Source organism: Lolium rigidum, chromosome 5 (genome assembly GCF_022539505.1).
Source record: "Lolium rigidum isolate FL_2022 chromosome 5, APGP_CSIRO_Lrig_0.1, whole genome shotgun sequence".
NCBI classification, from domain to species: domain Eukaryota; kingdom Viridiplantae; phylum Streptophyta; class Magnoliopsida; order Poales; family Poaceae; genus Lolium; species Lolium rigidum.
Window position 1 is genome coordinate 16,756,339 of NC_061512.1, and position 27,198 is coordinate 16,783,536.

The 27,198-nt window shown below is 46.8% G+C and overlaps 4 protein-coding genes and 1 long non-coding RNA gene across 6 annotated transcripts; 1 reads left to right on the forward strand and 4 right to left on the reverse strand.

The window, feature by feature from the left end:
- Positions 1–3,870: 3,870 nt before the first annotated feature.
- On the forward strand, positions 3,871–6,091 carry LOC124657899. The gene is made up of 3 exons (XM_047196376.1): positions 3,871–4,034; positions 4,117–4,223; positions 5,776–6,091. Exons 1-3 carry the CDS (start codon positions 3,871–3,873, stop codon positions 5,781–5,783), a joined length of 279 nt encoding a protein of 92 aa, XP_047052332.1. The 3' UTR covers positions 5,784–6,091.
- Positions 6,092–14,370: 8,279 nt separating this feature from the next.
- Positions 14,371–16,047, reverse strand: LOC124655666 (kinesin-like protein KIN-12F). The gene is made up of 2 exons (XM_047194527.1): positions 15,418–16,047; positions 14,371–15,328 (listed from the first exon to the last, which is right to left on the reverse strand). The coding sequence occupies exons 1-2, from the start codon at positions 16,045–16,047 to the stop codon at positions 14,534–14,536; spliced, it is 1,425 nt and encodes a 474-aa protein (XP_047050483.1). The 3' UTR covers positions 14,371–14,533.
- Positions 16,048–16,076: 29 nt separating this feature from the next.
- On the reverse strand, positions 16,077–16,465 carry LOC124658123. Its single transcript, XR_006989024.1, has 3 exons — positions 16,422–16,465; positions 16,275–16,340; positions 16,077–16,197 (listed from the first exon to the last, which is right to left on the reverse strand). It is a non-coding gene; the product is annotated as an uncharacterized LOC124658123 (long non-coding RNA).
- A 113-nt stretch (positions 16,466–16,578) lies between these two features.
- On the reverse strand, positions 16,579–18,656 carry LOC124658122 (kinesin-like protein KIN-12F). Its single transcript, XM_047196549.1, has 9 exons — positions 18,630–18,656; positions 18,125–18,280; positions 17,963–18,046; positions 17,762–17,881; positions 17,534–17,647; positions 17,338–17,430; positions 16,928–17,243; positions 16,730–16,817; positions 16,579–16,637 (listed from the first exon to the last, which is right to left on the reverse strand). The coding sequence occupies exons 1-7, from the start codon at positions 18,645–18,647 to the stop codon at positions 17,079–17,081; spliced, it is 750 nt and encodes a 249-aa protein (XP_047052505.1). The 5' UTR covers positions 18,648–18,656; the 3' UTR covers positions 16,579–16,637; positions 16,730–16,817; positions 16,928–17,078.
- A 4,961-nt stretch (positions 18,657–23,617) lies between these two features.
- On the reverse strand, positions 23,618–26,926 carry LOC124658100 (OVARIAN TUMOR DOMAIN-containing deubiquitinating enzyme 5-like). Of its 2 annotated transcripts, none has more exons than XM_047196536.1 (2): positions 26,690–26,926; positions 23,618–24,652 (listed from the first exon to the last, which is right to left on the reverse strand). In XM_047196536.1, the coding sequence occupies exons 1-2, from the start codon at positions 26,782–26,784 to the stop codon at positions 23,779–23,781; spliced, it is 969 nt and encodes a 322-aa protein (XP_047052492.1). In that variant the 5' UTR covers positions 26,785–26,926; the 3' UTR covers positions 23,618–23,778. The 2 variants fall into 2 exon arrangements, with proteins under 2 accessions (XP_047052492.1, XP_047052493.1); XM_047196537.1 differs by lacking the exon at positions 26,690–26,926 and adding an exon at positions 26,092–26,200.
- Between the last annotated feature and the right edge of the window lie 272 nt (positions 26,927–27,198).

A 27,198-nucleotide genomic window follows, 5' to 3' on the forward strand; every position in this document is an offset into this window, starting at 1 on the left:
AGCATGATATTGTGACGGAAAATCCACGACTTCGAACTCCAGCTTCTCTCTTCTGTAATTCTCTCGAGTTCCAAACTGAACATCGAGATTGATCTTTCCCAATGGATAATGTCGTCGTGGTGAACAGATAGATGCCATGGGATGGCTTAAGTTGGGGCCGAATGTGCGCTAGAGGATTCGGGGGAGGGTTTTGGTTTTTCGGGCGTGATGATGTGGAAGCGTGTGTTAGTTGGTGTTAAATTTGCTAGAGATATGTTCATCTTCCTCAATGTATTTGCGTACATAAGGTTTAAGTTGCTCCCTCCATCTATGAACACGCGTGATACGTTGAATCCTACGACCACCGCTGGCAGAATCATAGCCGATTGCCCTGGTCGAGGAACTTAAGGCGGGTGGTCCGCTTGGGTGAACCCGATGTCCTGTGCTGACCAGTTCAAGTACTCGATCGTTGGTGGAGGCATCTTCTCTGCCATGTAAACTTGTCGCGAAATCACCTTTTAGGCCCTATTCGAAGGTCTACCCTTCTGAATCATCGACACTGCTCCCGTTGTGTCAATATAAGGGCCGTTGTTGGCTGGGGTTGCCGCCAATTGCAACTGATGTCGATTTTCATCGGTAATTGCGGGTGGAGGTGAAAGGTGAATCTCACTCCTTGGCCCCTGGGGGTTCCTGCTTGCTGCCTGTGCATTGGTATGTCCTGCGTATCTATGCAATGCTAGGAAAGTTCGGCAGTCCTTCTGAAGATGACCCGACTGTGTTTTCCCAGTATTATCGAGAAAGAAGTGCATCTGGCATGGTCCATTCAAAAGATCCTCGGGTGATACATATGGCCTTTGGAACCTTGGCCCACTATTTTGCCTGCTAGAGCGGGGAGCATCCTTGTAGTCACTGCACTGCTCGTTACTCCTTTGATAGTCATCTCAATGATTTCCTCCACTATTTCCTCGGAAACCAGCCGCTACTTGGCCGGGGCTATCGTAGTCTGAGAACTGTCAAGAAAATTGTCGTCTATTTTGATTGTTGTTCCTGTTGCGATCTTCGTCAGGTGACCTGTGCCGTTTGTTTTGAACATCATCTTCTCCATCAGCCCAGCGATTCGCTATCTCCATGAGCGCTACTATTGTTTTTGGGCTAGATCTTCCCAAGTCCTCGATTAAGTCCTTTCTTCGGATCCCCGTAAAAAACGCATCTATTGCTCTTTCATCAGATATGTTCTCTCCCGAATTTTTTATGATGTTCCACCTCTGGGATATACATCCTCATTGGCTCATCAAACTTCTGCCTGCAGGCCCTTAGCTATTCTATTGATGCGGGTTTCTTGCACGTGGATAGAAAGTTTTTCACAAACATGTCCTCGAAAGTTTCCCAGCTGTCGATGGATCCTGCTGGTAGCTTTTTTATCCATGCTCTTGCGGCTCCGCTTAGGTGGACATGGATGCTCTGCATGGCAGTTGCTTTGGTTCCACCTGTCAACTTCATTGTCTCCAGGTAGTCAACTAACCAATCCTCAGGATCTTGCAAACCATCGAATTTTTTGTAGTTGTTAGGTAATTTAAACCCAGACGGAACCCGAGTTTTGCGAACTCGTCGAGTGAAGCAGGGGAGCCCACACATATCTTCCTCATCTACTTCTGGTGAATGCCGACGTTCTCTCCTTTCTTGCTGTGCTCTATCGACTCGTGCTTGCGTCATTGTGTCTCTCGCATCACCTGTCCTTGGGGGATCTTACGTTACCACAACGGGTCGAGGACTATTTTGCCTTGGGGCACCCTCAGGTGGTGCATTTGTACTTGCGAATGTTGTTCCCATGACTCCAACTCCTGCCATAGCCATTTTGTATAACGCTTCTCTTGGATCTCCAGGAGGTGGCCTGGATGCCAATATATAGGCTTGAGTCGCCATGTATCCAGCTTCCAGTGTTTTGGGGATGATATTTCCTCTTGTATCTATCGACATAAAGGACATGTCGAGGTTTTGGATCATATGCTCCCGCTCGCCTTCGGGTATATGCGTCAGTCGAGATCTTCCCCTATCACGAGCTGCTCTATGGTTATCTCCCGAAGTTCCTGATTATCGACTTTGCTCGGCTCTTCTCCCGCTCGACGTGGAGGCAGCAGCTTTTCTTTGCTCGAGTATCACCCTTTGTTTTTCCAAATCTCGGTTAGCACGCGCGAGTCTATATTGATATGCTTGCAACTCTTCCACCGTGGCCGTGGTGGTCATCGGCTCTGTGCCGTTCATGGCTCTTGATGCTCTGTCCCAAGCTTCTTGCGAAAGTTGTAATTTCTGGCGAGGCGTAGGCCCGACGTATTTTCCTCCCAATCCTCGGGTGAGGTCAGCGGGATCGATGTATGGATTTCCCAAATCATCGAAAGCCTCTGATGCTTCATCCTCTTGACGACTCGTCTCGCCGATTGCACAGACTTGGTGGTATGTTGGCATTGTGTGTTCATCTTCGGGCTCGGTGACACCGTCGTAACGATCGGTGAAGAGCTCCCGAATAGGAGTAGATATGTCGATGAAGTTTAAGCTGTCGATGCTTTCAGAGTCGCTATCCAGATCGGAGTCCGTGAACGACCAGAAAGACATCTCGCCGAATAGATTGGCGAGATCTCCGCCGGCGGCGGGCTTGACATAGCTTGCCGACGAAGTTTCCTCGTCGCTTGACTCGATTGATGACGATGATCTCGAGAAATCGGAATCAACCGCTAACAGTCCCGAACAAATCGGTGCCGCTAAACGATGTGATCCTTCTCTCCCGAAGCAGAAGTGGAAACTTCCAAACGTCGTCTCCATTGGCTCCTCCGGATAGGCATATGCATCCACACGGGGGGGGGGGGAGGTTGAGGAACAAAATCAACGAGACCAGTTTTGACATGTTTATCTCCGTCCATCGCGTTGCTTGCCACCGAAGATGTCGACGATGTTGAATGTGCCATCGAGATCAGCTCCTTGTCGCCTCTAATTCCCACAGATGGCGCCAATTGACAAGGTATTAACTTGTCAATGCCTATAAGTTGTAGACTAGGGTTTCGTGGAAAGTAGAGGGCAAGTAGATCTCGAAGGTTTCAGCCGAAAAGGTTCTCAACTCCTAAAAACTAGGGTTGTGTTGACAATGAATCGATCCTTTCTTTCTCCCTCGACTCCCCCTTATATAGGAGGCGGAGCCGAAAGTTTCGTGATGTACAAGTTACAAACAGCGGGAGACTCTTTGAGTCCGTCCCGTATAATTACAAATCTCTATTCCTAATACATCTCTAACTTCCATATCGACACCTTATTGGGCTTCCGGGCTTTGTAATCATCGAATCGTGGACCTTCAGTAAACACCGGGTACCTTCTTTGACAGGCCCATTGGGGATGCCAATGTCACAAGCGTACTCACACATCAACATACTTCAAGGTGCGTCACCAACATATTTGAAGTTCACTGAAGTACAAAAGCACAAGTACAATGCAGATGAAAATACAAAGCACACCTACACATAAAGAAAAAAGGGTTTCACGGAACCTATCAATATGAGATATAGTTTGAAATATCTCGCCGCGAGAAGCTCAAAAAATTCTCTAAATATTTCATATTTCTAAAAAAAAAGGCGAATACGAAGACCTCCGGCCTTCAGTGTCCTCTCTCACAGTGAAGATGGGCTAACAGCATTTTATGGGCCGGTTCTGCGTTCACTTGACCTTATACGGAGCCCTTCAAGGCCCAAAAGAGGAGCTAGTCTCTATTGTCATGTGATACAGAAATGGCCCAACACTAGCAAATGGATAAACTTGCCGGCCCCTATTAAAACCCTAAACCACCGACCACCGCCGCCATACCCCATCCGCCACCACCTCCTCCGCCGCCGCCCTAGACCTAGCACCATGGCGTGGCGCGGCGCTGCCTCCCGCACCGTCCTGGCGGCCGTCCGCCGCCCGGCGCCCGCGATCGGCGCCCTCCGCGCACCTGCCCCCGGCGCCGCCCCGCGCCGCCGGCTCCCGTTCGCCTTCACCAACGCCACCCCCACCTCCCCGCTCGGGGCCGCACGGTACGCCAATGCCATCTACAGCCAGCGAGAGCCGCCCCCGCCGCGGCGATCCGATGTCCTGACCCCGTTCTTGTCTCTGCAGGCCCCTGGCGGCGTTGATGGGGTCGCCGCTGACGACGCCGGTGGTCCTAGCGCGACTGACGGCGCACCCCGGGGCCAGCGCCCGCGCCTGCTGCGAGCTCTCCCAGGGTAACCTCCCCCTTCCTCCCTGCTTGTCAGGATCGCTAATATGATCTAAGTTCGTGTCGCGATCTGGGTTGCATATTGAAATGTGCCTAGATCGGATAATCCATTTTTTCTGTTGTGCCTAGATTGCATAAGTTAGTTAAGAGTCTACGTTTGCTGTGATGGGTTTCCTGGGATTTATGCTTGTAATCGGCCGGTTCTCTGAATCTCTTGGGATCATAGATGGGAACGCGTTTCTTTCTTTCGAAAATGGATCTGCACGCTGCACAGTTTGGGCGGTTTTAAAGCTTGGTTCTTGACACTAGGATCATATAAAGTGATAAAAATTTGAGAAAACATGAATCAAAAGTCTGTATTATTTCGGGCTAGTGTTGCCATGGAGAAGTTCGAAACAGTATATGCAGGTTATATGCAATGTGTGATGTATTTTCTACTCTTTAATAATAACCCTGAGTGAAAGCTAATGTAAGAAGATTAAAATTGGGATTTGATAGGGAATGGGGACGATGGTTGAAGTTGGAGGCCGCACAGCATGACGAGGACTGTGTCCTAGGATGATGTAGGTCTCCTCCTTTTCCCATTGTATTCCTTTTGTAATTAGTACTTGGCAAACTAGAAGTTAGCAGTTGCATTGAAGAAGTAAGGACAATATGTATGCATTCAGAATTCCTTCTTTTGTTGATGCCATTGTGTATCAGTTCTTTGTTTCTTACTGCTATCTACTTATCTTTCTAATGCTAAAGAACAGTCACATACATCACTAAATTATAGTTTTTGAGGTCAATGCTGGCTGTATGTCTGCTTAATCTTTCTACAGTACTAAATTTGAAATAAACATTATGCACTTGCTTCTCTCTACATTAATGAACTACTTACAATTTTGTTAAAATATTGAAACTTCAATTGATTGAGAGTTATGTATGGTTGGGAATTGTTAGGGAATGGAAAGGATGGGTGATGCAAGAGAGGCCAGGGTAGAGCACAACAAGGTGCTGATTTTTAACACACACTCTCTTTTGCTACTACTCATCTTTGTCAATCATTCTCACTCAAAAAGCTTGATAATAATAAAACTTTTGTGTAATTAGTTCACAGCTGCAGGTTATAGGAACCACTTGAACTAGATTCATTTAGCACATTTTATTGATGAACTAACAAAATCATGCAGTAGTCCCAACTGTGTTGCTGCGCCAGCTGTGTTGTGCTGTGTGGGCTGCTTGCAACCTTTTCCTACCTGAAATCTCTAGCTGCCAAGCTGTGACGTGATGTGTGGGCTGCTTATGCAGCTACAACCTTTTTCCTCCAAAAGTGTCTAGTATCCTTCTGTATGTCCACTACCAAGTGCGAAATGATTGTAGAAAAATAATGCATTTTCTGACAGTAGTGTTCCTTTGCTGTGAGTTGTTTGTGGATTTGTTGTCACTACATTGTTGTGGCGTTGATTTTGAAATTTTTAGAGGTCCTTTTATGATTCTGTGTGAGCTTAATTGCCACAATTTACTGTGAGCTGTAAACTATGCAAGTTTGCTAACGGTATAATGTTGTTATTTTGCAGGTACTTGAAGAGACCATGTGGATTTCCTACTTTCCTTTTCATAAAAGGATACAAAACTTGGATTCGTCGTTTGGAAAGCATAGCTATCCTGGTGTAAATTCTTCTAGCTGGTGTTAAGAAGAATCTTCTCCAACAAAATAGCTAGCTTCTCCAAATTCCTAGCCTAGACTGAAAATAATTTTCCTTTCATATACCATGGTCTGTAACATGGATTTAGCACCTACGTTTGTGTGAAATATCTTAGTACCATCCGCTAAGTGGATTTGGTGGCCCATTTTATACAATGCATTCGATTTAAAGATCTCTTGTTCCATGAGCAGCAAATCTAGTTAGCCTGTCCTTTCCGTTTATTGTTTATCTTACTGAATGTTGCGTAAAAAATGTCTGAATTTGTATGGCTGTTCAGCAGTCCTGCTGAGATATATGTAACAATTTCAAAACTCTAGAAAAAAGTGGACAATAACTTGTGCCGAAGCTCCTCATGGCTGTGACTAGGCAGTAGACTTGCACATGATAATATTCACAAAGACTTTACTTTATAAGTTAACTTCATCTTTCCAATGCATCGTCATCATACAGATACACTGCACCAGAAGCTGCTTCTGGACTAGTTCAGTTCTCACGTTTATACACTATACTATACAGACAGAACACCTGCATATTGCACAACTCACAGCAGGACCAGCAGAACATACCGGTCATCAACCCTCAGAATGACATGAACTGTCATGGACGCTCAACCCGCGTTTATGTTATGTTCTGGAAGAGTTTAAGCTTCATGCAGGGCTGGTTATTCAGAGCCAGCAACTGTCATCCCATGCCGCCGTGGAGTCTTATCTTTGTCTTTCTAATATTTTGGAGTCTTATCTTTGTCTTTCTAATATTTTAGATAGAAGTTGTGGCGGACAAACTTACCCAGCTTGCACCACTTTGCGTGGTAGTATTTGACATGCTCTTTTTGTTTGGCCTGAAGCGGGTTGTTATTTGACTTTCTATTGGGCTGAGCAGCTGCAAACTTTGCTTGGGATGATATGTAGGCAGAACATTAACTGGTTTCAGCATTGGGTAATCTTAGTGTATCACAAAGACAGTAACTTATTTAGACGTGCAACACTCACATAATTAGGTACTTATATGATTTATGGTTAAGCAGGGAAATGCTATATGGAAGCAATTTGCATCCTACGGCAGGACAATTAAACTGACCAGGATGTTGTTTTCCTGGTTGAATCGATGCCAACCCGATTTGCTCTCTCATTCAGTAGTAGTAGTATTAGACAGAAGGCTCGAAATGAGTCTGGTATTGAATTAATGAAAGCCAACAACTGGCTACAAGCTACACCAAAAATTACAACACACACGCGCTCATTGTCTGCCCCATGCTCAACTCGATAGTCACCATTGTTTGGAGATTCAGCCTCTTTCCCTGTGGAAAATGTACATTATGTTCATCAAATTACATGGTTTCAACATCGAACTCCACGAAAGTCCAAGTTGCAAACTTATTGTCATTTTACTTTTTTTAATAGGACCTGGCATTAAAAGAAATAACGAACACTACACAACACCTCAAGAGAGATGAAAATTTTAACGAGATTCTTGAAGAAGCTCTTCATCTTCAACCTCTAGACTGTGTCGACGGCGCGCCGACGCTGCCGCACCTCCCTGCGCTAGCCCAACATTTTCTTTCTTGGGCGGGAAATCACCGAATGGATCGAGAAGACCACATATGTCCCGGGAACAAAGAAAAAGGATAAACTGATGATGAAGCCCCTTGACGGTCTAAAGATCCTCACAGCCATAAGAAGCCCATAAAGACCACACCACTCCCACCATCCGTCGTGCACCACAATGATGAGTATTTGTGATCTCCATAGACTAGGCATCCATGGATGGAAATTAGGCCATACAAACATCTCCTTGGGCCTAAATTTGGCCCAATCAATTTCAACCATTAGATGATATATACACTACACGCTGAAATTCTAGTTCATAAAAATTGTCTGAAATTCGTATAAAAGATGCATCTAAAATTTAATAAATCTCAGACATGTTTCAGGAGATGGAATATAAAGCACTGTAAAATCTCCATTTTGAAGGACTCTTTGGGCTTGTTATGCATAGAGTGAAGCTGGACTTATGAGGAAACTTAGTATTATTTCTTTCTTTCATTGGGCTTATCAATTGTTTCCAGTATCAAATAAATGGGTGGAAACTTCTGAATTGTGTCATAACTTTGTTGTCTTCACGTGCATACAAACTACTCATACTCCTGTAGTATATTTTTCTCCTACCATCGTGATCTTGGTATGAACTATAGGGTTTGCCATAGCTTTAGATTGCACAAAACACGACGCGCGTCACGCATATCCGCAGCGAGCCCGGCAAGATCAAAAAACATGACTACCCCAACGCCACCGCCTACTTCAACAAAATCAAGTCGCTGTTGGATGTCTTGTCCTCTATTGGGCAGCCATTACGCACGGATGAATTCAACTCGTTCCTGCTTGCCGGTCTAGATGGCGACTATGATGCTCTGGCGGATCGCATTGGTGCTCGTCCACTACATGATCCCCTACCAATTCGTGATGTTTATGCACAACTACTGAACACCGAGCAGCATGTTGAGGCACGCCGTGCAGAAATCGGTCTGGACAATCGTCATGCCAACTACTCCTCGCGGCCCAGCGGTAGTCGCACCCCTACCTATCAGCCTCGCCAGGAGCAGCAGCCTCCGATGCAGTATACTGCCCCCTCGCCTCCACCACACGGTGGTCGTCAGCAAGGACAGGGGCGTCCTCCTACTGGTACAGGCGGTACCCGACCTACTTGTCAAATCTGCGGCAAGCTCGGTCATGTTGGATCATGCTGCTTCAAAAGGTATGACAAGAATTATCTAGGTGTAGGCAATGATGGTCACAATAAGGACCGTCAGCTTGCTGCACTCTCTGCCACCAACACGGGGTCTACTTCATCCTACCCCGTCGATCCTACATGGTATGCTGATACGGCTGCGACGGACCACCTCACCAACGACCTCAACAATCTTACTATGAGGGAACAATACCATGGCAAGGACAATGCCCAAACTACCAATGGTACAGGTATGCGCATTACACATATTGGTCAATCCATAATTCCTACTTCATCACATTCTTTACACCTTAAAAACATCCTTCATGTCCCCTCTGTTACTCGCAACCTTCTTTCAGTTAAACGTTTTGCCTATGATAATAACGTCTACTTTGCATTTCATCCATGGTACTTTCTTGTCAAGGACCGGGATTCCAGGGAGGTTCTTCTTAGAGGGGGATGTCGTGGAGGTCTCTATAATCTTGATGTGTCATCAATAAAGCAAGTCTTCAGCAGTCTCAGGGTGTCACATGATCAGTGGCACTAGCGTCTAGGACATCCAGCTACTCCAGTTGTCCAGCATATTTTACATCGTCATGAGCTTCCATTATTGTCAGTTAATAAAACTATAGTTTGTGATGCCTTTCAGCAAGGCAAGAGTCACCAGTTGCCTTTCTCTTTGTCTACTTGTGTAACCACTGCTCCCCTTGAGATTATATATTCAGATGTATGGGACCTGCTCAAACTTCAGTTAGTGATCATCATTTTTATGTGAGTTTTATTGATGCTTACATTCGATTTACATGGCTCTATCTCTTAAAACATAAGTCTGATGTCTTCAAAATTTTCCTTCAGTTCCAACAACATGTTGAACGTCTACTCAATAGGAAAATCATACATGTGCAAAGTGATTGGGGTGGTGAGTATCATACATTAAATAAATTCTTTGCTGATATTGGCATCTCACACCGTGTCTCGTGTCCTCACACTCACCAACAAAATGGGACTGCTGAACGCAAACACCGACATATAGTCGAAACTGGTCTTACTCTCTTAGCCCATGTGAGTGCACCATACATGTTTTGGAGTGATGCTTTTACTACTGCTTGCTTCCTTATTAACCGCTTACCTACTGGAGTTATTGAAATGCAAACACCTCTCGAACGCTCATTAGGAGAAATTCCTGACTACACATTTCTTAAAGTGTTTGGTTGGGCCTGTTGGCCACATCTTAGACCATACAATAATCGTAAGCTTCAGTTTCGCTTCGAACAATGTGTCTTCCTAGGCTATAGCTCCTTACACAAAGACTACAAGTGTCTTCACATCCCTACCAACCGTGTTTATATTTCACGAGACGTTGTGTTTGATGAGACTGTCTTTCCCTTCTCTCAGACCTTGATGAGGACATCCCTACCTCACTACTACCTCCGTCATTGCAAGTTGAAGATGATCCTGCTGTGAAGCTCAAGTCCAATGAAGTTAGGATTGGACCAATAACACGAGCTCGTGCGAAGCTACTTAAATAACAGGTGAACTTGTTCCTCAACGATACTTTGATTGATGAGAACTTTATACTGCCTAAGTGCTATTACTTATGTATGATCAGGTATGAGGAGGGAGCAAGCATCGCACGAGGAGGAGAGGAGCAGCTAGACCAGAAGATGGACGTGAAGCTGGACATGGAGTTGGACATGAAGACATCCCATGGACGCGCGAGGGAGGAGCGGGAGGAATGCGCGAGAGGGGAAGCTGAAGTTCAGGCCGGTGCCAGATCCGGTCCGACCGGCCGTGCCACCGGACCATCCGGTCCCAGGCCCGGTCCGACCGGATCCAGCGCCGGGCCATCCGGTTTCAACCGGGATTTTGACCTGTGCCAACCGGGCACTATCCAGTAAGCCCGGGAGGTCCATCCGGTCGTCGCCCGGCGCCAGACCCGATCCAGACCGGACCGACCGGTCACAGGCCCGGTCGACCGGCCCCATGACCGGCCGTGTCCGAGTCTGTTTTGACCAGATCTGTTCTGGGTCGGTTTCTTTCGTACTTTTTCGACCTGAGGTCGTCCTGAACTCCTATATAAGTGCCTAGGACGCCCCCTAGCTTCTTTAGACCATGTTTAAGATAAACCCCAGTTCTTAATTGTTTGCTCTAGCAAAACTATTGAATCCCTACACTATATTGCTTGATATTGTGTAGATCTGAAAGTCTTGTGTGATCTGCTGTTCCATTGGGAATTAGAAGGTTGCAACTTACCGCTTCGTGGTCAGCGACTACGTGCGCAAGTGTGTGGAGTTGCGAATATCTTGCAGGGTTGAGAGATGTTGCATTGGCGACAGGGACCAATCGAGAGATCTCGTTGTGTCATACAAGTTATCATCCACTACATCGTCGTGTTCCTCCGCTGCTATCACCCCGTGATCATCATCACCACCGTTGCTTACTGAGAAGATCGGGCCACCCCTTATCAGACCTCCTCGTCTATTACTCCACCATCATCATCATCCACCTCTCCACCCACTTCTGACCAATTTGTTGATGTTGCATATACCCCATTGTTGTTGGCTAACCATGGTGCAGGGGTGGGGCACGGTGCTCGCCTTTAATTATTGGATGAGACTGCTGAGTCTTCTCCTGCCTCGCCTGAAGCTACTCTCGATCCTGATAGTGCGGACGTCGATCCAGCATCTGCTCGCATGCACGTCGATCATCAACATGGCGTGCCCCATGCAGAACGGGCCGCTACCGGCCCAGCTTCCTCAACCGAGCAGTGTCCATACCTGTCCTCTCCTGGGCCATCCTCACCCCATGCGGCCCAATCACCTGGCTCGGCTGCTTCGACGTCTGAGGCATTCGGTGCTTCACCACTGGTCGCTCCTACGTCCTCGTCTACCGATGATCCTCAACCAGCTCGTTCCGGTGTTACCACGCGACTGCAACGTGGTATTCGCAAGGCGAAGGTTCGGACTGACGGTACTATTGCCTGGACTACCACCAGGTCTTCTGATCCTACCATGCTACATACAGAACCATCTGATTATCGTATAGCTCTCTCTTCACCTCACTGGTGTACTGCAATGGAGGCCGAGTTTACAGCTTTACAGCAAAATCAGACTTGGCGCTTGGTTCCACCTCGGACTGGTATTAATGTCATTGATTGCAAATGGGTGTTTAAGATCAAGCGAAAAGCTGATGGGAACATCGAAAGATATAAGGCACGTCTTGTGGCAAAAGGGTTCAAGCAGCGATATGGACTTGATTATGAGGATACTTTTAGTCCTGTCGTCAAGCCTACAACAATCGTCTTCTGTTATCTATGGCGCTTACACATGGCTGGCATCTTCGACAGCTTGATATTCAGAACGCCTTCTTACATGGAGTTCTTGAAGAGGAGGTGTTTATGCGGCAGCCTCCAGGTTTTGAGGATTCAAGTCATTTTGGTTACTTGTGCCGTCTTGATAAAGCGTTGTATGGGCTCAAACAAGCCCCTCGTGCTTGGGATGCTCGCCTCAGTTCAGTACTTACCAGTCTTGGATTTACTCCATCTACAGCTGACACATCCTTATTTATTCTGCGGCGACCCACTGTCACGGTCTATCTACTTGTTTGTGTGGATGATATTATAGTGGTCAGTTCTTCTACCATTGCAGCGGATCGTTTGGTTACTCAGCTTGGCTCCTCTTTTGCTCTTAAAGACCTTGGTTCGCTCCATTATTTCCTTGGTGTTGAGGTCTATACACAAGGTCGTGGTGGTCTCCTTTTAAGTCAGAAGAAGTATGCGTCTGAGCTGTTACATAGTGCTAGGCTTCAGAAGTGTACTCCTCTGTCCACTCCTATGGCTTCTACTGATAAGCTTTCCATCACAGCTGGTTCTCCTCTCTCCGTTGAGGACTCTTCTCGTTACCGCAGTATTGTTGGGGGCCTTCAGTATCTTACTATGACAAGACCTGACTTGTCATTTGCAGTAAACAAAGTATGTCAATATCTTCATGCTCCTCGGTGTACTCATTGGTCGGCGGTCAAGCGTATTCTACGCTATGTGAAGGCTACTCTCTCACATGGTTTACTACTGCGCCCCTCCACTCCTGTTGCTCCTCTCTTGTCTGCTTTCTCTGATGCGGACTGGGCTGGCGACATTGATGACCACCGATCCACGGGGGGTTTTGCCATATTTTATGAAGGCAATCTCATATCCTGGAGTGCCAGAAAGCAAGCTACTGTTTCTCGCTCTAGTACAGAGTCAGAATATAAAGCACATGCAAATGCTACTGCTGAGATTATCTGGGTACAAGCTCTTCTTGGTGAACTTGGAGTATTACAGAAAAGTCCACCTGTCTTATGGTGTGATAATATTGGAGCCACATATCGCTGTTCCAACCCGATGTTCCATGCTCGCATAAAACACATAGAGATTGATTTTTATTTTGTACGAGAACGGGTTGCTCAGAAGATGCTCCAAATACGGTTTATATCATCCAAGGATCAGCTAGCTAACATATTCACCAAGCCATTACCGTTGCCATTGTTTGAAGCATGTAAACGCAATCTCAATCTTCATGGATTGGTTGAGATTGAGGGAGGGTGATATGTATTTAGTCTAATACCTAACATGTACCTGTACGGTAAGGTGGTGTATAAACCTACCGTACATACCTGTAACTCTACCCTATATATAATACATCACCGATCCCCTGGAGGGTTACGGTTGTTACCCTAATCAATCTATACAGTTTTCAGACCGGAGCGTCCCGGACGTCCGCCACGAGGCAAAGGAAGCCATTGCACACGTTGGCAGGGCTGTATGTACACCACCGTGTCGAGGTCGGCGAAGCGGCACATGGACATCGCCGAGTAGAGGTTGAACAGCGCGATCTCGGGATTCATGCCTGCCCCATAACCGGTCTTGTGTCATGGCATCCTGATTTTACCGTCAAAATATATGTGTCATGTTCCATATTCATTGCCAACATACATATGTTCAGAAAGTTTGTGTCATGGCATCCTGATTTTACCGTCAAAATATATGTGTTCAGATTTCGAGTAAGGGAAATCTCTTGTGTACTAAAAGCATCTTAAGTAGGCACCCAACATAGGTGATCCAAAAGTTACACATCACCAAAAGGTGGGATGTACATCACCTCTGCAGCTTTTCGTTTACAAAATGATGTAAAATAGGACACAAAAACTGAAATATATGGTTTATATCCGAACTGTTTCTGCTCTCTAATTGAGCACGCCCTCGACAAAGCAGCGAGGACACATGGTGGTTCATGTTCGACACGAGGCTTCGCGACAAACCGAATAGCGGCAACCAATTTGTCACATGAGGGCTCGGAGCAAGAGGGAGGGGAAAAGGGGTGCACGAGTACTGCAAACTCACCCTGAGCACGACGACGTAGGCAAGTGGATCGAAAACCGTGACCGACTGGAATTCAAGGACTGACGCTCAACCTGAAACGGATTCAGTACTACACCCATATTCACTGCCAAAGTATGAGTCACTTGCAAGCTACCAAACTAACATTAGCCACTTGCTGACTCCTGTTTGGACACGAGATCAAAATTTATGTCTCCAGAACAGAACATAATCCAAGAGCGTTCTTTAAATTTTTTTTTTGGATCAGTAACTAGCCAAACAACAATTTATATTCATACATATTCAGCTACTCTTAACCAGAGAACGTCCACATAGCTTAGTCTAGTGGTTGATGAGGTTCTAGGTTTGAAATCCCACTCTCCTCCTTAGAAGTGAACAAATAAGTAGTCCTCCCTTTGTCAACTTCTTTTACATATTGTAATAACAGGGTAGTGCTGCTAACTTCAGTAGAAATAATCAAGAGAAAACATGGTTACTTTCGACATGCTTAATGTGAGATACTTTGATCATCTGAGCCAAGCATATTTAGTCTCATTTCGGGAGACTACACATGAGAGAGGTGGCAGCTTTTGCTCTTTTTACTTTTACTATAATTTTGTCCTTGGTTCGCTTCATGTTCTCCCGATCAGTCCTTGTATTGTTGTTCTCTTGAAGTAAATCATCGATTATAGCACTGCCGAGCTCCTGATCAACTTTCCACAAAGTTGATTCGGTCTTCAGTCCTTCAACAAATTCTGTACACATAAGCATTTGTTCCTGCACTTCAGCTTCGTGTTGCTTGAGTTCTGAAGCCAAAACAATAGTCTCAATATCATTTGCGATCGTGTTGATCACAACTGACCCGTGGTGGTAGATTGCAAGCAGATTGCACAACTGAAATTGGCTGCACCCTTCCATATCATTTACAGGTATAGCATTATTCACTTGAAGCAGACTCAGATCTTCAAGCATTCTGTCCTTCAACATTCCATTGAGAAGCAAAGCTTCGTCCAACTGGTGGTGCAGATCTTCGTTTTCTTTTGATTCAGCTGCCAAAGCACCCCTGTTGGTAGCGAAAATCTCGTCAATCAAAATAGACGGTTCACTGTGCATGGAGTTTGACCCTGACAGCATTGCCTCTTCTTGTCTATGCAGATGCATAATGTTCTTTCCAAGTTCAGTTCCTTGTTTGTTCTTTGCAACAGAAACTGCATTAGGTTGACTAACTTTCCTTGCCAGCTGCTCCTCTAGAGCACATACAGTACTTTGGAGATCATCAACTGATCTCTCCAACACCTTGACTTCTTTGACCTTCTCTTCGGCACATGTCTTCATTTCATCTGCTATCTATAGAGGTACAACAGAAGGGTTATACAAGAAAATTATCACAAGCGGTACTAATTGAGAGAAAAATAAAGAAGTAGGTAGCTGAGCACCTGCCAAGCCTCTGTAGCAATTGTTTCACGTTCTTCTGCCAATGCCTGAGCCCTCTCCAGCTTATCTCTCAAGATAAGCACCTGAGAGTCACAGCATTGTTTCTCATCCGAAAGCTTGGAGATGTCATTTTGCAACTTTTGAAGGGAGCTGTTCCTTTCATCAAGTAAAATTTTCAGCTCAGTTAACTTTTCTTCCATTTTTTCAGTGGCATTACTTTCACGGGTTAACTCCTCTTCCATAAAGTAACTGCGACGTTCAATACAGTTGAGCTGAGATCTCAACTCATTGTTCTCCAGAGAAACTGCACCTAGTTCACTAGCTGCATTTGCTAGCTGCTTCTCCAGCACAGAATTTTTTTCGTTATGATTCATGTTGGTAATATCAATCTCTTCAGTCAAAACGGACAGCTTATTATACATGGAATCTGCCCGTGCCAACATTTCTTCTTCTTGTGCTTGCAAACGCAGAATTTTATTTCCAAACAAATCCAATTTTGAGCTCAGTTCAGTTGCTTCTTGTTCTTTCTTTGCAATAAGACCAAAATTATTGTTTATGTCGACTAGCAACTTCCCTTTGAGAACACTACACATTTCCAGTCTAGCTTCATAGCACTTCTCTTTGTCAATCATTTCTCACTTCAACTGAAGGACCTGAGAACTTAAATCGTCAATGGTTTCTTGACTCTTGAGATGGCATTCTCTCGCATTTTCTTTTTCTTGCAGAAGCTTGGCTATTTGAGACTGCAACATCTGCAATTCGTTGTCAGCAGACTCCCTCTCCTGCAAAAATCACTTTCTTTCAGTTTAGGATGGTGTTATATATAACAAAAATAGGACTAAAATTCTGCAAACAACACCTTTAGGATATATATTTGATTTTGCAAAGTCTGAACGTCTCCTAAAGAGTCTTCATTCACAAGAGCCTTCAAATTCAAATAGAAAATAATTGTCAAGTGGCTGGTATTTTGGGGGTTGCTGACAAGACATAAGAGACAAACACATACATTGTTTTGAATGCGCCTTGCACGTTGAGCAAACTTGAGGGTACTGAGTGTTTCCTTACTTGAACTACATAAAAACATAGAAAGTTGTATGAGCATACGAAGCAAGGTCTCATGCTTTCTTCAGTTCAGATCAAATGCAAGTCAAACAGTTCATTACCACAATGAAGGGCTAACATTTCCGATAATCAACGTCTTCGAGTTTCCACCAAGTGAATCCTATATGTAAAAGGAGGACTATAGTAAACAATTATCAAGAGAAAACAGTAACAGAGAACACAGTAGCAGCGTGTTATTATCTTGGTTGTTACCTGGAGAAGGAACGTCAATTTTGAATCCCTATAAGGAATGTGCCATTTCTTCCCAGATGCGCGATCAACTAAATTAGTTATCACAAGGCTGAAATTCACAATCCAGGAAAGTAGGCATGGCTGAATAGCGGAACACTCAAATCCTTTTTTCCATGTTAAAATAGTTTTAACTATGATTTTTCAGTGTTAGTCATGAACCTGAGTGTTAACAATGATTTGTTAATATTGGAAGCTTCCTTAAGCCGCTCACCTTCAGCACCAGATGCCGTTTGCCTGTTTTAAGTGCATCTATCAAAGAATCGGGGCTCCACTAGGTACAATAAGTTGCGAGACAAGTCAGTTTATTGACCTACCTTTCGGACCCAGCAAGATCAACTAGATTCAGTCTTGCAAACCTTGAGTTACAAATGGAATCCTTCTCCCACCTACTCTCGATAGTGCATGTGAATACAGTGTGCGAGCGGCTACTCGCTGAATTCATGTTTGTCGCAGACACTTTCCTATTAACAGAACTCTGCGCAAGGTTTCAGGCATATGCATTTAATTATATTAAGTTCACGGTCGTCATAGCATATTTGCAAGAAAAGACACAAGAACAATGTATTTACCTGCGTCAAAAGTGTCATGATGTCACCGACACTGGTAACTTCACGTTCGGTCAAATTTTCAACATAGGCTCCAACGTTCGTATCTTCTCGGAGCTACACATGCATTAGCTTGATGCTTAGTACAAGTAATGAAATAATAGCATTGCACTAGCAAGTCATATTCATATTCGTTTGAAGCAACAACATGAAAGCATACCAGAAGATTTGTGGATGAAGGGTCAACAAGATCTGTAATTTGTTCGTTGTAAATCTCCAGGAAAGAACACTTGCAGTTGTACTTGAGCTTCTCATCCCTCCCGCTTTCTTCTTCCTGAAATTTTGGGATGCACGCATAAGAAATTTGAAATCCATCGCATTATAAGACACTTGACCATGTAGTGAGCAACAACTATCTGTTATCTACTGAGATGAAAAAAATATATACCTCTCTGATTCTTGCAATTAATAACTCAAAAATGCGTGGTATCATGCCACACTCTGGACCAGGATTCACTCCCAACTCACTGATTTCACCAAGCATTGTGTGTGTCTTTCCACTTCCAGTCTGCAAACGATTAAAAGTTGAAGCATACGGATACAGTTCTACATGATAAGTACAACAAAAACAAAGGTTATAAGGATATACCTGCCCATAAGAAAATACGCAGCTGTTGTATCCAGCCATACAGTTCTCGACCATTGGTAAACCAGCAACTCGGAAAAGCACTTCCTGCGAATGCAAATACAAGATTGGATCACAATCCAAGATTTAGCATCAGAGTATGAATCAAATTCTTCTGAAGCAGACCTGATTCACTGATTCACAAGCAACATGGTCGAACTTAAAATTTAATTCTGGGTGTCCAGTCCATGTGATGCTCTGAGCACTTTCTTGTCTCAAGCAGCGATTATAACCACAAAGGTTTTTCTCAGTGTTATTCAAAGGGCGGACACGGATAACAACCTGGAGAAGAAAACACAAATGTAAGGAATAGCAAAGTTGACTCTCCAACAGGTGTGCTGGTCCGAATTTAGTACTCATCCACGCTTGCCTGTTATAAACGTAAACTGAAAGGAAAAAATTAAACAAAGTCATCTGTTCGACAGCTTGATAATCAATAAATGGAGGACTTTTTGAGTCATACGTCTAGTATACTACTAGATATCATTACTGAATTACGAGTCATTGCCAAGATACATGTAAGTGGTTATAAATGAGCAAACAATGTGAACTAAGATCTTGCTCTGTCATAATTCCCCAACCAACCAATAATAGCACAAGGCAGCAGCAAAAATCAGCAGCAGGTGCATACCTGCACGTTGTTCTCCATCCAGAAGGAGGGGTCGTCCTGGCCGGCTTCCGCTGGACGGACCCAGCTCCAGCGGTGTTAGCGCGATGCACACTCTGGGCAGCAACCGCACTGCGGGGTGTTGCTGCGCTCACCCGCGACGGTGTCTCCTCGCCGCGAGGCGGGGGCCGCCGAACCCGACTCAAGGACGGTGATTTCAACGGCGTCTCCACCGGCAACTTGATCTTCCTCTTAAACTGCGTCACCGGCGTCCGGATGTCAAGGAGACGATGCCGGGTGGACGCGGCGCCGGAGCCCTTGGCGGCCACATGGGCGAGCACGGTATCCGTAGCAATGCCGTTGCCGCCAGCTCCCGACTCGGAAGCCCTCCCCGGAGTATGCCATAGAGATCCGCCGAGACGACCCACCATGTTGCGGAAGAACACCACGCCTGACTGCAGGAAATGAAACATCAGATCACCTCCGGAATCAGGATACAGTATACATCACCAAACCGAAAGATACACATTTCTGAAGCTGCTAATAACATCACCCCTCGCACACCTGAACATAGGTTCCGCCCAGAACCAATCATCATCGCGGCTAACCCTAATTCCGCACCCAAATCTTGCGAAACAAATCGAATGATCTTATTTCCACGGAGTGCTAGAGAAAATAGAAAGAAAAAAAAAAACATCAGAAATGCCCCCAATCCACCTAATTCCGCCCGGCTTGCGAATCCGACGAGCTAGCATCAGCAAATGGCCCAATCCACACGCGCGCCGTCCATCGGAACCCCACAAATGCAAGAAACCACAGAGAGGGGGGGAAAAACATGATAGGGCTACGGAGGAGGAATGGGAGAATAGCTAGGAGGTTTACCGTCGGAGATGCGGGGCTGGGCGATTGCCGGCGGGGGCGGGCGGCGAGGCGAGCGATCGGCGGAGGAGAGGAACGGAGCTGCTCTGCTCGCCGGCGCCGGCCTCCCCAAATCCTCAGTCTCTTCTCTTTCTCGCTGTCATAAAGTGGGCGGTGCACGAAGCGGCTTCAAATTTAAAACGCCAATTCTTTTGGCTTCCACAGCTTGTCCTCTAGCGGGAGAAACCCCAGCCGGAAGCAGAGAGCCAAGCCGCGTCGCCGCCGCCAGCGACGCCTGCACCGCCGCCTCTCGCCGCCGCCGAGCGGCCCCGCTGCCGGCGACCACTCCAGCAAGCCTATCCCGCGCGCGCCGCAGCATCCCCGCGCAGGAGCGGCTCCGCCTGCCGCATTCCGCGCCGCCGCAGCCGCCGGTGGACCAACCCGACGCCGGCGACGCGAAGCTGGCTCTCCTCCCGGCGGGATTCGCGCTGCTTCTGGCCGCCCTTTCTAGGTATGCCACACCCCTCCTCGCTGTTGATTTAATTTGTGCAGGAAGCAAAACCCTAGCTCCAGCCCCTAAATCACGTACCCTGCTGTGGCTTGTTTGTGTTCAGGTGAGGGAGATTACAAGAAGCAGTTGTCTCAGCTTTGAACACACAGAGTTTGCTTTAAGCTTGCGGTGGTTCCAGGGAAGTGGCCGTGACGGCAGCGGGTTCAGGGTTTAGAACTAACACCAGAAAAGCAAGGAGCTCTGCATTTGTTTAATCAGGCAATCACAGCTGCTTTGTTCCTGCCGAGACAGTGGGGTTTAGGATTACCAGATAAGGCAAGATTGGTTCAGTGTGACTGATTGCTTGTGTCCTCTGAGCCTGAACCCAGCCAACAGGGCAAGATTTGTGTGATCAGCTTCTCTTGTGTGGGGATGTTTGACTTGAGAAGCTGGGCGTCTAAAGCTCTCTTCTCGGTAACCTCTGAGGACAGGGATGATGCCAAGGCCAGGCAAGCTACAGCCGAGGCCGCCTCGCCAGCCAGTGCAGCTCCTTGGTCAGTCTCTCGCCCGCGCGCCACTGTCCCAAGCGCAGCTCCTTGTTCAGCCACCAGGTCTGGCTACCGGCCACGTGCTACTCACCCAAGCGCAGCTCCATTTTCACCCGCCGGGTCTCGCTCTCGCCCGCGCCCTGCTGTCCCAGGTTCAGCTCTGTTCTCAGCCTCCCGCTCCCGCTCTCGCCTGCGCCCTGACCTTCACGCCGACGTGGACTACTCGAAGCACGACGCCAACATGATGAAGAAGCTCAGGCATGTTCCGGAGGAGGAGTGGTTCCCGCGTCAGAGGCAGGAGCGCCGCCTGACAGGCGGCAAGTTCTGGACGGTTGTGCAGAAGGACTTGTACCTTGCCATCAAGAAGAAGCTCAGCGAGATGGCGTGGATCGACTGGGCGTTGCTTGGCCCGGATGTCCGGGGCTACTTCGCCGCTACCCCGGGGCTCGACGGCCTGCTAGAGAGACGTGATCTCAGGTGGGCTGATTCGCACATCTGGCAGTTCTACGCCACGCTGTGGGTTCAACCGGACAGGTCCAGGATCACCTTCATGCTTGGCAACGAGCGGCGTGAGCTGTCCAGAGATGACTTCGCCAAGTATCTTGGCTTGTCTCAAGGTGGTGCCCGAGTGCACAGCTTGGCCTGCTGCTCCAGTGGGAGCAGGGATGAAGACCACCTGCCACCGCTAGAGAGCATCCGCCACCTTTACAGCAATCCTGATGCCGTGGTGGTGGAGCATTGTAAAGATCGCAATCAGTTGAACCATGAAGCAGCCCTTGTGTACGAGATCGTGAGGAAATCGATCCGGCCTATATCTGGGCATGAGAAACTGACTACAATTGAGATCTGGATTTTGCACTTGCTGATGTCGGCCAAGCCGGTAGATGTAGTAGACTTGATGATTGGAGTGATGCAGGAAATTATTCTCGACATCAAGCGCCGCCTGCTGCCCTACGCCCCATATCTCATTCACTTGTTTGACAAGAAAGGCTGGCTTGAGCATGGCACGAAAATCGATTTCGGTCAGCGCCTCAAGCGATATCCCAACCCCGACAGCAAGAGGAGGCTCAAAAAGCCTGTCAAGTCGCCCAAGGCTCCGAAACCTAAGGCCACAAGGAGTGTCGGGACAAGGTCAGTTTCACCTCAGGTGGAAGCTGGATTTGACCGTGAGAGTACACAGTTCGACCACACACTTAGCCCGAGCTTAGAGGAGGATGCACTTGGGAAGAACACTAATAGGGAAGACAACCTACAGATGGTGCCATTCTCAGTTCCTACTGAGTTCAGATTCAGCCAGCAGGGGGTGCACGATGCAGAGGCAGGAAGGTCGGGTGGTCATGCCTACGATGATGATTCTCCCATGCTGCAGAGCCATGTTGATCGTCAGCCTGCTAATCTTGAGCAGATTCAGGGACAACATCAGCCTGATCCCCAGCAGCGGCATTGTGAGAGCCGTCACCAGCAGCTTCAGGGACAGCTGGCCGAGCTTCAGCGACAGCGTGAGAGTGATCGCCATCAGATTCAGGAACAGCGTGAGAGTGATCTCCAGCAGATTCGTGAACAACATGAGCGCGAACTCCAGCAGGTTCGGGGACAGCATGAGCGCGATCTCCAGCAGATTCAGAGACAGCTAGCCGAGCTTCAGCGACAGAGTGAGAGCGATCGCCAGGAGAACCGGGATCTCCGGAAACAGCTAGCCGAGCTTCAGCGACAGAGTGAGAGCAATCGCCAGGAGAACCGGGATATCCAGAAACAGCTAGCCGAGCTTCAGCGACAGAGTGAGAGCGATCGCCAGGAGAACCGGGATCTCCGGAAACAGTATAGTGATATTGCGGCTCTTCTCAATAAGGAACTAGAGGAACTAGATGATCTTTGCAGACTCTAGGCGAGCTCCTCTCCCGCTGGTTTCACGCGATGACTCTACTTCTCAATGTGTCGAGCGACGCGCTATGACGAGCTTCTGCTAGCAGCCTGCAGTATACTCAAGGTTCTCTCTCCTTTAGCACAGCAGCCACTTTACAAGACCGAGACGTAAGCTGGTTCTTGATGAACTTCTTTGGTGGCTTTCCCTTGTTGTGCTTGATGTTGAAGTGGAGAGACTTAACTCGTTGTTATCCTTATATGCGTGGAGTGGAGTTGTCTTACATTCTTATGCACATTCTAGAAGCTCCTTTTGTGGATTCTTCAGTCTTCATACTTTTCTCCGATATTAACCCTGTTTGGAGCACGTGAATTTCTTATGTTGAGGTCTGAAAGCTGTTGTTCGTCCTGCTGGCATGCTGTGTAGAAACTCGTTAGTGTGATGATGAAGTATTAAGCACTTAAAAGATAAAGGACATGCTTTTTGGTTCCTTGAGATCTCAGACCACTGATTGAAAAAGCAATGCCATTGTTTCCTGGGTCATTAGTATTTATAATTTTTATCATGAGCAGCATGTTTTCATCAGTTTCCGCATACCTGAAATTTGCATTAGGGTTTCTCAAAAAACAAATCCGTTCGGTGTAGCATCTGCATTTCTGTTCATACAGTGGAAGTAGCAGAGATAGGAAGCAGTTCTGAGCCACAAACCCACATGCATGATGGCATAATCTGCAGTGCCACTACAAGGCAACATGTTACCTGAAAGTTGAGTGCCAGCAGTCATGTTTACCTGAAGCTCCCACTTGGTTTATATTTAGCTTATTAGATTTGTACTATGTCGATCAAGGATCGCAAAATGCAACTTCTACCGTTGCAGACAGTTAAATTAAACTTGGCAGCAGGGATAACTAGTTGTCCCTGTCGCTGTTAGCGACCACGGACTGAACTTACCGGTTTCAATATCCATCATCAAATGTACTGTAGCTATGAATGGATCCAGTTCCAACAGAAAATAGTGAGCGGCTGGTGCCTCCAACAATGTAGCACGCACAATTGCAATGAAGATGACGAGCTGGGTCGATGGCCTTGTTTGGTGTTTATTTCATAGCTCATATTACAGTGCAGTGCCTGTCTGACAAAAACAGGAATTACTATCAATCTCTGCTTTCTAGGAGTACGCAAACAAGAAATGTAGAAAGGCAAAGGCATATATTATGTTCAGTAATTTGTATGAACGAAGCAGGCTCGCTATAGCTGATGAGAAGAGTCGACACGCCAAACAGCAACAGTAAAAATAACACGGTTTTACAACCAAAATTGTTTGGGAAGTGAACTCCCGTCTAAACATACTATGATTGGTACACTCAACCAGAGAATGACATGGATAAAACACATTAAATAAAGACCAAAAAAACATCAGGTTTCCAACTCGGCAGGGATCACTGAGTTGTAGTGCTCGCCTAGACCATAGGCATGCCTGTGGTAGGAAAGCCTGATGCTAGGGTCACCTCCTGCTTCCAGCTTCTTGTTGTACTCTTTGCCCATCTCTACATCTGGAAATGAGCCCGAGTAGACCACGATGTGCTTCTTTAGGCAGTGTGTGAGAGCACCGAGCTCAAGTTGCCCGCCCCAAGCAGCGGTGGATTCGATCTCCGCACAGTAGCTCTCGAAGCTCTTGGAAGGATCTGGTCCAGCCTCAGCTTTGCCCTCTGAAAGGAAAAATGGGAGGAAATCTGCAGCGTGCTCTCTCATGTACTTGGCTGTCATTTGCCGTAGCTCCTGGTGACTGTACTGTGTAGTGCCTTTGGAATGGAGCGACAGCTGGTTCTCGATAGCGCGGTACAAGCAGTGGCCGTCTGGCTTTATCTCATGAATGGTCAGCCCCAAGGGCTCGAGCCTCTTTTCAAGTTTCTCGTCTTCCACCATGCGATCGCTCACGAGATTGGTTTGTTCTTCTTGAATTCGCTGCTCTCGAGCAGCTTCTTCCTTTGCCTTCTTCTCCCGCCGTCTTGCAGCCTTCCCAGGCTGCTTTGCGGAATCTGCATTGCTGGAGACAGAAACACCAGCTATAGCATTCACTAAGGTGTCAAGGTTCCCCTTCTCAGAGCTGCCTTCAGCCTTGTACCCAAAAGAAGCAAGCTCTGCAGCATGCTTCGCCTCCAATTCAGCTGAGAGGCGTGATATCTCTTCCTCCACCTGCTTTTTCTTGGCCTTCTGCTCAGCTTTGCTGCCTTTGGCAGCTGCTTTCTTGAGGTTTGTTTCCTTATCCTGGAGTTTGGATTTCTCTTTCCTGTTTTCAAATGTAAAAGAGGACCTTCTATTAACCACGTGACACAAAAAGAAATACTCCTTACAACTGAAGGATGACAGATGAGGTACACAAAGGAATGAAGCATAACCGTTTAGCTCCTAAACTTAATGGGTTTCGCATCACCTTCTATAGAAGGCATACATATGATACATTGGCGTATAATGCTGAACCAATCAACTGGGAGTAGAGTGATTTGCCAGCAATTATCTAGACCCTGCAGGACTACAGCAGTATAACCCACAGAAGCTCTCTCAAGTAGTATGTTGCATTTAATTTCAAGCAAGTTGACACAAACTACGGTGCCACTAGTCTGTAACAATCACTTGCTCTGTGGTAAAACCTTACCGTAAGTACATAACTGACTCTTCATATGAATTTCTGTTCAGTAATCTAAGAGGAATTATAACCATCTAGGTAAAGGAAGCATGCAGTCTCTGGAAACTAGGATATAACCATGTAGGTAACTGACTCTTCATAACCAGAAAAGGGCAATGCAGAAACATTATTAGGATATAATCACATTCCTTTTACATAGCTGACATGGTAATGGGGAGCCTGTGGTACCTGCTTCCCTAATAATTGAATGCGACACTAGTCTGAAAACTAGCAAATGGTAATGCAGAAACAGTATTAAGATATACAATCAAATTCCTAAGTTAGCTCTCAGATGGTTAAGGAAAACATGCGGTATCTACTTCCCTAGATAATTCACTAATTAAATGCAAACACTAATCGTCAAACTATATGAGGTTAATGCAGGATAAACACCGTCCAGACATAATCACGATTAGTTAGTTACATGGCGGGATGGCAAAGGGAAGCATGTGGTATCTACTTCACTAGATAGTTCAATGCAAGATAAATCGGAAAACTAGAAAAAGGCGATCATATTCACGGAAACACCATTGAGATATAATCACAATTCTCAGTTAATAGCAAAGATAGTAAAGAGAAGCATGTGGCATCTACCTCCCCAGCTAATTCAATGCGGGCAGTAATGACAAAAAGGTATTGCAGAAACACCCGTTGAGATAGTATTATCACAGTCCTTAGCCACACAGCTGACATGCTAGGTATGTGGAACTTGTTGACTTGCTTGCCCATAAGCAAAACCTTAGAAAATGCGCATCGACGATGAAACCGGCATTTTCCTCCACTATTCTCAATCCACGGAATAACTAACTAGGACAACAAATCTGAAAACCTGTCCAAATCATGAACTAAATCTTTGTTTCACATCGCACGCACGGTCACGACATTTAGTGACAAGAGAAATTTTACCACTACAAGCACAAGCGGTTGGTTGCCAACGCAGCCTCCTAATTCCTAAATCAACAAGAGACAGGTCCAAGCACAAACCAACGAACAGGCTTATTATTATGCGCCAAATCCACGAGGACAAGGATACGGAGGCTAACCTGTGCCTGGACATGACCTCCTCGAGCGTCTCCTTCTCCCGCTCCGGCGCCGCCTGCTCCGGCGCGGCGGCTAGGGTTTCGTCCATCGGCCTGGCACGGGGCTAGGGCGAACGGATGGGTGGATTGATGGCAAGGGGACGACCACGAGTAAGAGGTCCTTCGCTAGCAGGCGCCCTTCGGTGGGAGGCGGCGGTTTTTGGCGGCGGCGCGACACTCCGGCGGGGAGGGCCAAGCCGCCAAAGGTTCGGTTTTTAGGACAGGAGCCTGGACGGACTCCGGACGGAACACGATATGGGTGGGACACAATATGCTACGGCGCGCTCGTGCGCGGCTGAAACCTAACTAATGCTCATCTTCTTCTTTTTTCCTTCCTGAGAGAACACCGTCCCTCCTAGCTCTATTAGGATACAAAATACAAAAGTTATATCATTATATTTATATTTAAAATATAAATATAATGATATAACAAGCACAAGCGTTGCCGACGCAGCCTCCTAATTCCTAAATCAACAAGAGCAAGACAGGTCCAAGCACAAGCCAATGGGCACGCCTATTATTATGCGCCAAATCCACGAGGACAAGGAACACGGAGGCTAACCTGTGCCTGGACATGACCTCCTCGAGCGTCTCCTTCTCCCGCTCCGGCGCCGCCTGCTCCGGCGCGGCGGCTGCGGCGGCTAGGGTTTCGTCCATCGGCCTGACACGGGACCAGGGCAAACGGAGACGCGTACGGATGGGTGGATTGGTGGCGGGAGGACGACCACGAGTAAGAGGTCCTTCGCTACGGATGGGAGGCGGCGGTTTTTGGCGGCGGCGCGACGCTCCGGCGGGGAGGGCCAAGCCGCCAAGGTTCGGTTTTTAGGACAGGACTCCGAACGGAACACGATATGGGACACAATATGCTACGGCGCGCTCGTGCGCGGCTGAAACCTAGCTAACGCTCATGTTCATCGTTTTCCCTTCCTGGGAGAACACCGTCCCTGCTACCTCCATACCCCATTTTATTACTCTCTCCAAAATAAGTTTCGGTAATTTAATGTAGTAGAAACTTTGAACTAAATTAGTATACAATCTCTGATAGTTATTATAGATCAGCGGAAGTGGGGT